Source organism: Narcine bancroftii, chromosome 1, assembly GCF_036971445.1.
Source record: "Narcine bancroftii isolate sNarBan1 chromosome 1, sNarBan1.hap1, whole genome shotgun sequence".
In the NCBI taxonomy this organism is placed as follows: Eukaryota; Metazoa; Chordata; class Chondrichthyes; order Torpediniformes; family Narcinidae; genus Narcine; species Narcine bancroftii.
Genome location: NC_091469.1, coordinates 332,517,189 through 332,530,329, shown reverse-complemented (window position 1 = coordinate 332,530,329; position 13,141 = coordinate 332,517,189). Strand labels below are relative to the sequence as shown.

At 40.4% G+C, this 13,141-nt stretch overlaps 1 protein-coding gene across 13 annotated transcripts in view; it reads right to left on the bottom strand.

Moving 5' to 3' along the window:
* Positions 1-13,141, bottom strand: part of ulk4 (unc-51 like kinase 4) — a 655,266-nt gene that overhangs the window by 340,226 nt on the left and 301,899 nt on the right. For all 13 annotated transcript variants that reach the window (XR_011348088.1, XM_069908808.1, XM_069908860.1 and 10 more), the window contains exons 22-23: positions 11,453-11,580; positions 3,185-3,309 (exon numbers count right to left, since the gene is read on the bottom strand). Coding sequence is in view for 12 of the 13 variants with exons in the window: in XM_069908808.1 (XP_069764909.1) it covers positions 3,185-3,309; positions 11,453-11,580 (253 nt within the window). In the remaining variant the exon portion in view is untranslated. The remainder of the gene's footprint in view (positions 1-3,184; positions 3,310-11,452; positions 11,581-13,141) is intronic.

The window sequence follows — 13,141 nt, the reverse complement described above, 5'->3', positions numbered from 1 at the left end:
CACATTTGGAGAACTGCGTAGTTTTTGGCACCTTATTTGAGAAAGGATTCAAATAATTGGAGAGGGCTCAGAGAAGATTTACTAGAATGATACCAGGAATTAAACGGTTAGCATATGAGGAACATTTGTCAGCGTACAGAAGGATAAGGGGGGGGGGATCTTCATAAGAGACATTTTGAATGATGAAAGGCCTGGACAGAGTAGATGTGACAAAGTTTCATCCCATGGTAAGAGAGTCTAAGACAAGAGGTCACAATTTCAGGATAAAAGGGCGTCAATTTAAAACAGAAAGCCGGAGAAATTTCTTTAGCCAGAGGGTTATGAGGCTATGGAACTTGTTGTCACAGGCAGCAGTCGAAAGTGAGGTTGTTGGGTGTATTTAATATAGAAATTGACAGGTATTTGATTAGTCAGGGCATCAAGGGTTACAGGGAGATGCCAGGGAGTGGGGCTGAGTGATAAGGATCAGCTCATGATTAAATGGCAGAGAAGACCTGACAGCCCAATTGGCCTACTTCTACTCTTATATCTTTGATCTTTGCTGACAAGTAAATTGCTTCTTGGTTCAGGATATAAAACTGTACTTGTGGGTTTTCCTCAGTGCTCCAGTTTCCTCCTACATTCCAAAAACGTACTAGGTAAGCAGGTTAATTGATCACCTGAGTGCATTTGGGCAGCGTGGGTTCGTGGGTTGGAAGGTCCTATTACCATGCGGATTCTCTGTTATATTGGGTCACCTGACCTCTCAGATGGAAACCTAGTCAGAAGCCACTTCACCTGCCAATCAAGGTTAGATCCACTCATAGGTGAGGCTGCATTGTAAATGGTTCTCCTCAACACCTTAGGTCACGTGGGCACACCTGAGCCGCCCCACCCACGCGCAGCTAGCTACAGTATAATGTCCATCACATGGACCAATTCTCTCTCTTGTCCCTTTTTCATAATGACAATCCATTTGCGGACATCACTGTTCTCTTCCCTGATATACTACCTTCTCAGTGTAAGTACAATCAAGAGATATTCATTTAAGACCTCACCCACCTCCCACAGTTCCACACATTAGACCAACATAATGATCATTGAAAAGACCTATTCTCTCCCTAATTACCTTTCTGTTCTTCATGTACATAAGGATTCTGTTTTATTTCATCTCCCAAGGGTATCACATGTCCCCTTTTGGACCCTCAATTTCCTTCTGTGTCCTTCTGCATCCCTTATGCTCATCAAGGGATTAACTTGGCCCCAGCAGTTTATACTTGACATGTGCCTCCTTCTTCCATATTGGAGCCTCCAAATCCCTCCTCAGCAGAGTCTTCTGATCCTGTCAAGCTTGCCTTTCACTATATGTCCTGAACTCTTCCAGACTCACTTCCAAAAGTCTCCCACTTTCCAGATGCCCCTTAACCTGCTAACAGTCCCAAAATGAATTTAAAATGAATAAAACTATTGTTAGAATATTTAAAATACTGTTAATAACTTATTCACAACATATTGAATGTCCCAATATTACTCTGAATACCACAATGCACAGACATTTTATTGGATGCTTTCATTGCTCAGAAGCACATGATCCAACCAATCACACGTATGAGACTGGCAAGCTGCAGATTCCTGATCAAAAATAAATGACAGCTTGGTGCATTCCCAGCAGCAGCAATCTGCTCTGTTATAAACAGAGTGAGCATCTAGAGGGGATGGGGACATCGGTACAATAGTGGGGAGAAAGGTGGAAGTGAGTAATAGTGAGCTGAAGATTGTACATTAATGCCATTGGTAACAGGAGAATACCCACACTTGGTTACAGAACATAGAACATTATTGCATAGTACAGGTCATTTGGCTCACGAAGTTGTTCGATCTATATAGGAATCAACTAAAAAAAATTAAAACCCTCCTTACCTGTTAAATGCCCCTATTGTTCCAGCCTCCACAACCACTCCTGGCAATACATTCCAGGTACCCACAACACTCTGTAAAAAAACGTAACTCTGATATCTCCTCTAAATTTTCCATATTTCACTTTCTTAGAGGACACCCTGATATTTGCTACTCCCACCCTGGGAATAAAGGTGCTGAATGTCTACCTTATCTATGCCTCTCATAATCTTGTAGACTTCTTTAGTCACCTCTCACTCCAAAAAGCCCCACCTCTGCTAACCTTGCCTTATAAGACATATTTTCAAATCCAGGCAACATCCTGGTAAATCTCCTCTGCATCCTCTCCATAGCTTCCACATCCTTTCTGTAATGAGGTGACCAGAATTGAACACAATATTCTAAGTGTGGTCTCACCAGAGATTTATAGAGCTGTGAGATTACCTCACATCTCCTGAACTCAATCCCCTGACTAATGAAGCCCAGCATACCACAGGCCTTCTTAACTATCTTATCAACCTGCTCAGCAACCTTGAGAGATCTATGGATTTGGACCCTAAGGTCCCTTCGTTCTTTCACACTGTTAAGTTTCCGACCATTAAACCCATATGAATCCTTCTGGTTGGACTTTTCAAAATGCATCACTCCACACTTATCCAGATTGAACTCCATGAGCCACTTTTGCACTCAACTTTGCATCCTGTCTATATCCTGTTGCGTGCTACTTTTAAAAAAAAAACACAATTTGTATTGGTCCTTCTCAGTGAGCTAGTGTATCAATTATGGCTTCCTGAATGCAGCAGGCCCATAAATATGGAAACCACATTTCTAACTTTTGATAACATAAGTTATTTCACAACGGAAATATCTAGCTTTGTTCATTAGCATAAGCATATGCATATTCAAAGGTGATGTGCACTCAATTTTGTTTTTAAACTTAAGATGAGATTTCTGAGATAAGAAGCTCTGGTGCTTCAATGCAAAAAGCATTCTTATGTTTGTGAATCAAGTACTTCACAAAATAATTGTGTCATGTCAACTAGAGCCAAATGTAGAAATTTGCTTGTGTTTTTATCTTTAGAATTTCTGAAGGTTTTAATGAGAGCTAATAAAAGCTCACCACAGTCTTGTGTAGCTTGTAAGCTAGAAAGTTTCAGACAATGTCCAAAATGTTGACAGCGACCAACAGATTGCAGGTAAACTGAGATTAGGAGGCAGCCAGGATTTGGCTCTGGTTAGCTTGCACCAACTGTACACAGCTTAAGGTCAGAATATGGCAGATAAACTGCTGTTCCCACTTTTCATTTACCTATGATTCCTGGCAGTTCATGAATCATGTGACAGATCAGCAGATCCAGACATTTGGACAAATATTCATTACTGCTTTGCTGTTCCTTTCCTTTTCTGCTATCTCTTTCGATATACATCACCAATCTGCAATTAACAAAACAATTCATTAGTGTCAACAGTACGCCTGCACTTCTGCTATCTCTTTCGATATACATCACCAATCTGCAATTAACAAAACAATTCATTAGTGTCAACAGTATGCCTGCAATATGGTTTTTTTCCATTTTACACATTGCATGCCTCCCTAAAATAAAACGCACTAAAGATTTCTTAATAATCTTTGGCTAACAGCCTTCTTGATAATCCTGCAGAAACTCAGCAAGTCAAACAATGTACTTTATATGGCAAAGATAAAGATACATAACTGACATCTTGGGCTTGAGCCCTTCATTAAGGTATGAGTAAAATGTAGGAACTCTTCGGGCTTGAGCCCTTCATCAAACCAGGGATTACAGATGGGAAGCAGTGAGAGAAAATCCCTCAAATCTCCCTTGAGGGTAGTTATCCCTGGAGAAGAATTCACAGAGTTTTGCAGTGGACAATTGAGAGAGAGAATTCCACAGTCAATAGTCAGTCATGCTAACATTAATTTCCTTATTGTGAACATCATTACACATTAATATCTGAAGTGCAAAAAAAATCCATAAAGTTCTAAGGTTGCATTAGATAACTCAAATAACATTTTAATTATTATTTAAACTGCAAAAAAATAGTTAAATGTTATGAGCAACTAACTCTCCACAACCTGATTGCCCATAGCCACAGTAAGTAGCGGAAATGGCAGAGAAGGATGTTGGATGTGGAAGCTAGTGGGGTGGTAGGTGAAAACAAGGGAAATCCTATCCTTGTTGCTCATCAGGGTGAAGGGTTCCAGACAGGTGTGCAGGTAGTTGAGGATATATGGGTGACAGCTGATTTGATGGTGGAAGAGGGGAAGCCTGCTGCTTGAAGTAGGAAGACATATCTAATTATTTAGCATGGAAGACCTCATTCTAGGACCAGATGTGACAGAGAAAGGATTGGTAATTGAGGGAAAGGAATATAATTTTTACAAAGGACAGGGTGCGAAGAGGTATAGTCGAGGTAGCTGTGGGGGCTGGAGGGTTTGTAGAAAATATCTGTTGAGATTTTGTCTCCCAAAATAGAGACAGAGAGATTGAGAAAAGGGAGAGTGTTGCTAGAGGGGGTGAGACTGGAATGAGTGAGGGGAGTGGTGAAGATGACACGGTTGCTGTCTCAGTAGCAGTTGGAAATATAATGGTCCAGAGCAGACAGAAGGCCAGAACGTGGTTAACATGGGAGAAGGGGGTCTGTGGATGCGGGTAGAGGATCCTGGCCACAGAGACAGAGCCACAGAAGAAGAATTCAGAATCATGGTGTACACAGAACTCATTAAGGTGTGAGTGAAGGGGGATGAAGGTGAGCCATCCATTTCAAGTGCCTGCCCAATTCCCTTGCTGACATGATTGTCCATGGTCTCATGCACTGCCAGATTGAGACCACCCGCAAATTGGAAGAACAACACCTCATCTTCCGTCTGGGCACCTTCCAAGAGGTCCAACATCAACATCATCTTCTCCAGTTTCCGTAAGAAACCCAATCCCCCATCTTCTCTCTATCTTCTTTCCTCGACCTCTGTCTCTTTCTCTCTGCCCTTTTCCCTCTGTCTTCTTTCATAGAGCCAAAATCAACTCTCACCTTTTCTCTTATCATATCCAATGGTCACCTTATTTCTGTTGGTCTGTACTCCTCCCCCTTTCACTCTTACTCACTTCTTTCCCCAGCTTTTAATTCAGATGTTGTTTTTTTTCTCTCATACCTTGAAGAAAGGCTCAGGCCTGAAATGTCAGTCATATACTTTTACCTCCTTTGGACACTGTGAGACTGGCTGAGTTCCTCCAGCATTTCTGGGTTTTGACTGCATCTCCAAGTCACACATCAACTTTCTTGAAAATCTATGGCCATCTTGGCCTCAACAAGATCTCATTTTCCAGCACCACTGTGGGAGTGCCTTCATCAGAAAAAAGGAAACATTTGAAGGTAAATCACCAATATTAACCATGTTCTCAAGAGCAATTAAAGCAGATGCTAAATACAGATTTTGTCAACACCCACATCCATTAAGGGGGAAAAAAAACATTGGTAACAACTCCTATGCAAAAATATCCTCCAGTTTCAATGGAATAAAGTAACGTGTTTTCCGTTCTATCTCATGACTTCTCACCTTCTGAATTATTGTTCAGATTTCTACATTCTCTAAGAGGATGAGCCTTGCGTTGAAATATATTGCATTTAAGAGAACTCCAGGAAGATGGATTCTTGCACAGAGATGATCTGTTACGTAAAGGCACAGTGATCTATTGTTAACATAATGACTGTATGCCCAGGTGCTCTGGTTTTATCCCACTCTTCAATAAATGTAAAGGTAATGTAGGTTAATTGGTGTAATTGGGCGGCATGACCTCGTGGGCCAGAAGGGCTTTTTACCGTGCAATATGTCTAAATTTAAAATTTAAATTTATTTAAGAAAGATGTTGGAAAGTGGCCAATGAATTATCAGAATGTTAGTTCAGCATCAGTGGTGGGGAATATAATAGACTGCCTATTAAATTTATATTTTATTTACAGCACAGTAGAAGCTGATTCTGGCCATGTAAAGCAGTGCATCCAATTACACCTAAATTGACCTACAACCCCGTACATTTTGGATAGTGGGGAGAAACTGGAGCACCTAGGCAAAACCTATGCAGACACAGGGGGAATGTTCCAACTCTTTACAGGATGAGAACCCGGGTCACACTAACTCTACACTGACCATGCCATTCTGTGGAGAGAACACTACAACAACAAGAAACAGTACATTCTAATAAACAGTCAGCATGAATTTAAAAAGGGCAAGATCATGCTGGATGAAATATACTGAAGTTTCTGAAGGGGTAACAGAGAGAAAGTCAATGTCGGTGCTGAATATGTACATAGAATTCCCAAAGACCTTTGGTAAAATAACAGCAGGACACCTAACCTCAGTGGAAAAAGCCTGCTTGCATTTACTCTATCTAAACCTCTCATCACTTTGTATACCTCTATCAAAACTCCCCTTATTCTTCTATGCTCCAGGGAATAAACTCCAAATCTGTTTAATCTTTACCTGTAAATCAATTCTTCAAGTCCCGACAACAACCTAGAAAATCTTCTCAGCATTCTTTCAATCTTATTGATATCTTTCCTTTAGTTTGGTGACCAAAACTGCACACAATGCAGACATTCCCCTATGCAACCAATATTTTTTGAAAAGTAAACTGCCCACAATGCATACCACCTATGCAACCAATATTTTTTTGAAAAGTAAAGAAAAAATATAAATTATGATTTTATGGTGAAAGTAGGGGCCTATCTATGGAAAATAACGCCTATGGCAGGGTGGCCATCCTCTCGTGAGAGCTGGCCTTGGTGGCCACCATGTTGTCTTTGATAAATGATAACACGGATACAGTGCATTTCTGACATACGTTCATTTTGAAATACGACCGGTTGGTCAGAACAGAACATGGTCATAAGTTAAGGAATACCTGTGCTCCAAATTTGGCCTCGCCAGTATCTTATATAACTTTACCATAACATCTCAACTCCTGTACTCAATACTTTGATTTATGAACACCAATGTGCCAAAAGCTCTCTTTACAACCCTATCTATCTGTGACACCATTTTCAGGGAATTATGTATCTATATTCCCAGATTTTTTCTGTTCTACTGCACTCCTCAGTGTCCTACCATTTACCAGATATGTCCTACCTTGGCATGTCCTTCCAAAGTTTAACACCTCTGAAGAACCTAATGCTGCCTACTAACTACACCTCATACTTCATATGAAGAATGGTGCATCCTGTTAATTTGAATTGTCTCCCTGTGATACTCTTCATATTTTGTGAATCTCCCAGACTATATAACAAATAAAAAATGTAAATTTTAGAACAATCAGGGAATTAAGGATCATGGAGAACAAGATGGGCAGGTGGAGCTTTGTCCACAGCCAGATCAGCCATGATCTTTTGAATGGCGGAGCAGGCTCGATGAGCTGGATGGCTGACTCCAGTTTCTTACATCACCCTGTGGACTCATCTTTACAGTTACTTATGCTGGCTTGAGGTCACCCATGATAGAAGGTGCAAAAACAACTTTTTTTGAGGAAATGTTGTCTCCATCTCACCTTCATTCCTCATCTACAAATGGATCACAGTGATCATAATGGAGCAGGCCCACCAGGGGGGATCCCTTTAACAGTGCTGACATGCTCTCCAGAAACCCAAGTGTAACAGTGCAAGGCAGGTTCTAATATCCATTAAAGGAATGACAAGTACCTGCAAACCAAGAGCTGATATTCCGTCTGGGCACGGTCCAACTAGCTGGCATTAACATTGACTTCTCTGGTTTTTGTTAGGCCCCTCCCCTGTGACCCTCTCTTTTTCTATCCCTTTGTCTTCTCTCCTCCAGCTCCCTACCGCTTCCCTCTCTATTCAGAGAGCTACCTCCCTCCCCCATTACCTCAGCATTTTTCTCTTCTGCCCTTCCACCCTTATCCACCATGATCTCTGGCTTGTGTTCTTCCCTGTCCTTTCCCTCCTCCCCCCACCTTTTTATTCAGGCACCTGCCTGCTTTCTGCTCAGATGAAAGGCTCAGGCCCGAAACATTGGTTGTATTCCTTTGTTTCCAGTAGATGCTACATGACCTGCTAAGGTTCTCCACTACCTTTATGTGTGGCGTGACAAATTTAAATAGCAAAGATGTCCCAACTTCACAATTGTTTTTTGGGGCATCATTATGTGGGACGGTAGCTGCAAAGCATGGGATCGGAACTCAATACAGAGAATCATCAAAACAGCCGAGAAGATCACTGGGGTCTCCCTTTCCTCTATTGATGACATTTACTGGAAGCGTTGCTTAAATAGGGCTCAAAAGAATTATAGAGGACCATAATCATTCAGTGCCCAGAATCTTTGACCCACAACCATCAGAGAGGAGGTGCAGGAGCATCAAAATCAGGACTGCCAGGTTGGGGAACAGCTTCTTCCCACAGGCTGTGAGATTGATGAATGGTCACCTGTAACCAAGTAAATCACCCCAAAATATTTATGTATATGTGCGATTATTATTTATTATGTATTATGTGTGTACTCTAATCAGGAGAAACACTGTTGTCTGGTTGTGAATGTACAGTCAGGTGATAATGTGAACTTGAACTTGGTGACCAACTAGTAAGTGAGCCCAAGGGCAAAATGTAACACCCAGACTTCACAACAAAAATGAGATGACATTCAACACCTCGTCAATTGTCCCTGAGTTTCTGTTGGGGCGACTGCTCTTTAACAACTTTGGTCACTGTCCAGTTGGAAGGACTGCTCGCTCAGTCAGAAGATTCAGTTCCCACTTCAGAGACTTTATCTCAGCTCCCAGTTCGGGACAGTGCTGAGGAAAGCTGCACTCTCTCAGGCACTCTTATCTCCAATCAGAAATTAAACAGAGATATTGTTTACACTTTTAACTGGACAGGATTGTGTTAATCCTTTTGTGCTACTTGGAGGAGGTGGGAATTATGTTCTGAAAAAATTATCCAAACACTAATTGGCAATAAAAAAATTATTTAAAATCTATATAGTATACTCCCAGCCATCCAGTGTCATTGGGGAGTGGTAGGAGGACTGCCTAGTACATGAAATTGGTCAGAAGCTCAACATTACATGTTTGTATTCTGCACATAAACCTTCAAATATGGTAAATTTCCAAATGGCGTGTTTTCATTGTAATGTTTAAATAACAATGTTTTATTTTCATAAATTAAAAATATATTATTTTGAATATCAATTCTATATTTTACAGCAAAATATTAGTGTCAGCAATCTGGGTTCGAATCCAGCTCTGTCTGTAAGGAGTTTGCACACTCTCCCATTTTCGTGGGTTTTCCTCCAGGGACTCCGGTTTCCTCCCACCCTCCAAAAATGTATGGGTGTTGTCGGTTAATTGGGCAGCATTGGCTCAGGGGTCTGAAGGGCCTGTCCCTGTGCTGATTCACTAAATTTAAAATTTAAATTTATATGAGACAGTCAGCAAAAATAACTCAAATGAATGACTATACTCATTGTCAACTGAAATATCAAATCTTCAAAGTGGATGTGTCTGCTAATCGCCTACAATTGCACTGCTCTTATGTACAAACAGAAATTTTAAATATTTTGTATTTTGAAAAAAAATGAAATTGCTTAATATTCTCAGAATTTTTTTTACCATTTGCATGAGAATTCACATATATGAATATTAGATAAATGAAAGTTCATTGCAGTTTGCTATAACGTGCTAAGGGAGCATATTGAAAGGAATGGGAAGACAAAATAGCAATGCAGGACTTACTTTTTAATTTTGAGAGTTCAAGCAATTGAAGACCCATGTTAAATCAAATGCAGAGTACAAAAGGAACCTCTGGAGATGACACGATGCAGAGCTTTTGTTTGGAATATGTATTTTACATAGAATTTCGTGACAGAGTATTTAGAGGTGCTTTGTTTGGGAAGGATTATTAGAGCAAGTTGCACACAAACATTTTAAAACACAAAATATTTGTAGGACTTTTGCAGAGTGTTTTTTGCAAAAAGTGCAAAAAAGTTGCAGAATACAGCTTGCCTGGGAGAGCATGTGATTTTTGTAGGGGGACAGAACAGCTTTGCTCTCAGAGAGGGAGGGTGTGAAACAGAGAGAGAGGAGACAAAAATCAGTTCCGTCAGCAAGGCTGATTGAGAAGGAATCAGTTGCGGATGTCCTGGAAAAGGAATTTCTCTCTGAAAACCAGCAAGAACCCTCCTGAGTGGTAACCATTTGCCTGTTCAGCACCAAAGACTGGTGAACTTTGTAAATACTAACTTCTGTGCACAGTACAAGAATTGCCTGCAACCAGTGAGGATGGACTGTGATCCAAAGAACTTTTCTAATCTTAAACATACATTACACACACCTGCGCTTAGTATTAGAGGGGGGATTAAGTGGGTTAGGTAGGTTAAGTAAGTAGGTTAAGTAATAAGTTAAAGTTTAATTTTGTTTTCTTGTTCAAATATAATTAAAAGCTACTTTTGTTTAAATAACCCTGTGTTGTGGTGTATATCTATTGCTACTGGTTTTTGGGGTCCTCTGGACTCCGTAACAATTTACAATTTTTTTTTCCATTCAAAATTTTTTCTCACCTTCTGGAGTGGCTGTTCATATATGAACAACCAAAACTCAAAAGCTCCGTTTCCTTACATGACTTTACACTGAATACCAGAAGTAAGGTAAGTAAAGAGGCAGGACTGGCAAATATGTGCTATTCATTAGCCCAATGTTGCAGATTGCCTGCACAGTTCAGTTCAGACTGCAGGCAGTCCGCAATAATGTCCAAGGGTGCCACAAGTAAAATTTCGGAACGGGAATGAGTCACTCATTTCCGTTCCGATCTTTTTACACAGATTGCGTTCCGGGAATTTGGGAATAAATCAAATGCAGTTGTGTAAAAAACATAAAAGAGAGGTAAAGACAGAATAAGCAGGCGTTTCCCTGCTCCATAGAAGTAATCATACCCCTTTCAGTCTCTCTTCAGCTTCATCAGCCTTTCGATGTTCTTCCATCTCTCACCCCTTCCCACTTTTACAATTAAACAAATATTTCTGATGCAGAAAAGATTTAAGAATCACAATTCATGCAAATAAGGCATTATTTAAACATCCAGCTCCAGCTAAAGATAGTCAAAAGAATCTTACATATTCACACTCCTCTTAATTTTGTGCAAAAACATCCTCCTCATCATAATTTTCAGTGAAAGGAATTGATTGGTCATTCAAACTAAAGCAAAATCATAGAAACCAAACAAAAACTATAGGAAATATGAAATAAAGGCAAACAATGCTGGAACCAGTCAGCAGGTGAGGCAGTAGCCATGGAGAGAGAAATGTTCCAAGTCCAGTTCCGATGAATGCTCATCGACCTGGAACATTAACTCTGTTTCTCTCCATGGTTGCTGCCTGACCTGCTGACTGGTTCAGCATTTTCTGCTTTGATTTAAAATACTGATCATGCTGGTAATATACAGGAGAGCGCTGCTGAAAGGTTCTTAACCTAAAACTGTATTTCCTTCTCCAAGGCTACTGTTGGACCTGGAGAGCATTTCAACCAGTTTAGATTTTTATTCCGATCACCACTTCCCTTACCTGCTCTGGCAACAAAGCAGTAACATCTCCTTGTTATTCCTTAAAACTTCCAGTAAGACAAGGAAAGCTTTTGCTCGAATTACTGTCAAGGGACTCTCCAGCAAACGGATAATTTTTGTAACAAAGTCCTGCAGAAAAAGGAACAATTCCAGAAAAAGAAAGATGCATCAATCTCAATTAGTTATTTTAAAATAATATCGCATAACTTATGTTTATAATTTAAAAAATGAACTTTTGACAGTACGAAAAAACACACAAATGTTGGAGAAACTCAGCAGACCAAACAGTGCCTTTATGCAGCAAAGGTAAAGATACATCACCGGGCTTGAGCCCTTTTGACAATAGCTTCAAGCATTCTTTAAAGAAAATTGCATTTGTAGATATAATCACCAAAAGCACTGAAAATTAGATAGCTACTTCCTATTTGTATAATCACAAAATCACAAGATATAGGAGCAGAAGTAGGCCCATTGAGTCTGCTCCACATTCTATCATGAGCTGATCCATCCTCCCATTCAACCCTACTCCCTGACCCTCTCCCTGTAATCCTTTATGCCCTGTCTAATCAAATACCTGTCAATCTCTGCTTTAAATACACACATGACCTCGCTTCCACAGAAACCTGTGACAAGTTCCACAAACTCACGACCCTCTGGCTAAATGAATTTATCCGCATCTCCGTTTATCCTTCTGTATTCCAACAAGTCCAGTCCAAGAGCCAACAAACGCTCCTCATGTGCTGTCATTCCTGGTATCATTTTAGAAAATCTCCTCTGCACCCTCTCCATAGCCTCCACATCTTTCCCGTAATGAGGTGATCAGAAATGAACACAATACTCAAAGAGTGGTTTCACCAGAGATTTATAGAGTTGCAACATGACCTCTCAGCTCTGGAACTCAATCCCCCTATTAATGAAGCTCAACATCCCTTAAGTCTTCTTAACTATCCTAGTGACCTGAGCGGCAACCTTGAGATTGGGATTTAGACCTAAGATCCCTCTGTTCATTCACACTCCTAAGTAAAAGACCATTAATGCTGTACTCAGCTTTCTGGTTCGTTCTTCCAAAATGCATTACCTCACACTTATCCAGATTGAACTCCATCTGCCACTTTTCTGCCCAACTTTGCCTCCTGTCTATATCCTTTTGTAACCTATAACAACTTTCAGCACTATCCACAACTCCTCTAACCTTTGTATCATCTTTCTGCCACTTCATCCAGGTCATTTATAAAAATCAAAAAGAGCAGGGATCCCAGAACAGATCCTTGCAGTGCTCCACTAGTCTCTGACCTCCAGGCAGAATACTTTCCTTCCACTACTACTCTCTGCTTTCTGCATGCAAGCTGATTTTTTTATCCAAACAGGCAAGATTCCATGGATCCCATGCCTCATGACTTTCTGAACTCTAAAGGCAGACCTTGACAAATGCCTTACTAACAATCCATTAAGCCATATCTACCACCCTATCCTCATCAATTTCTTTTGTTACATCCTCAAAAACTCAATTAAGCTTGTGAGGCCTTCCTTTCACAAAGCCATGCTGACTATCGTTGAATAGACTGTACTTCTCCAAATGCTCATAGATTCTATCATTAAAAATCCTCTCCTAACGTTTGCATGCCATTGATGTAAAACTCACTGGTCTCTAATCCCCAGGATTCTCACCATCACCTTTTTTAAACAAGGG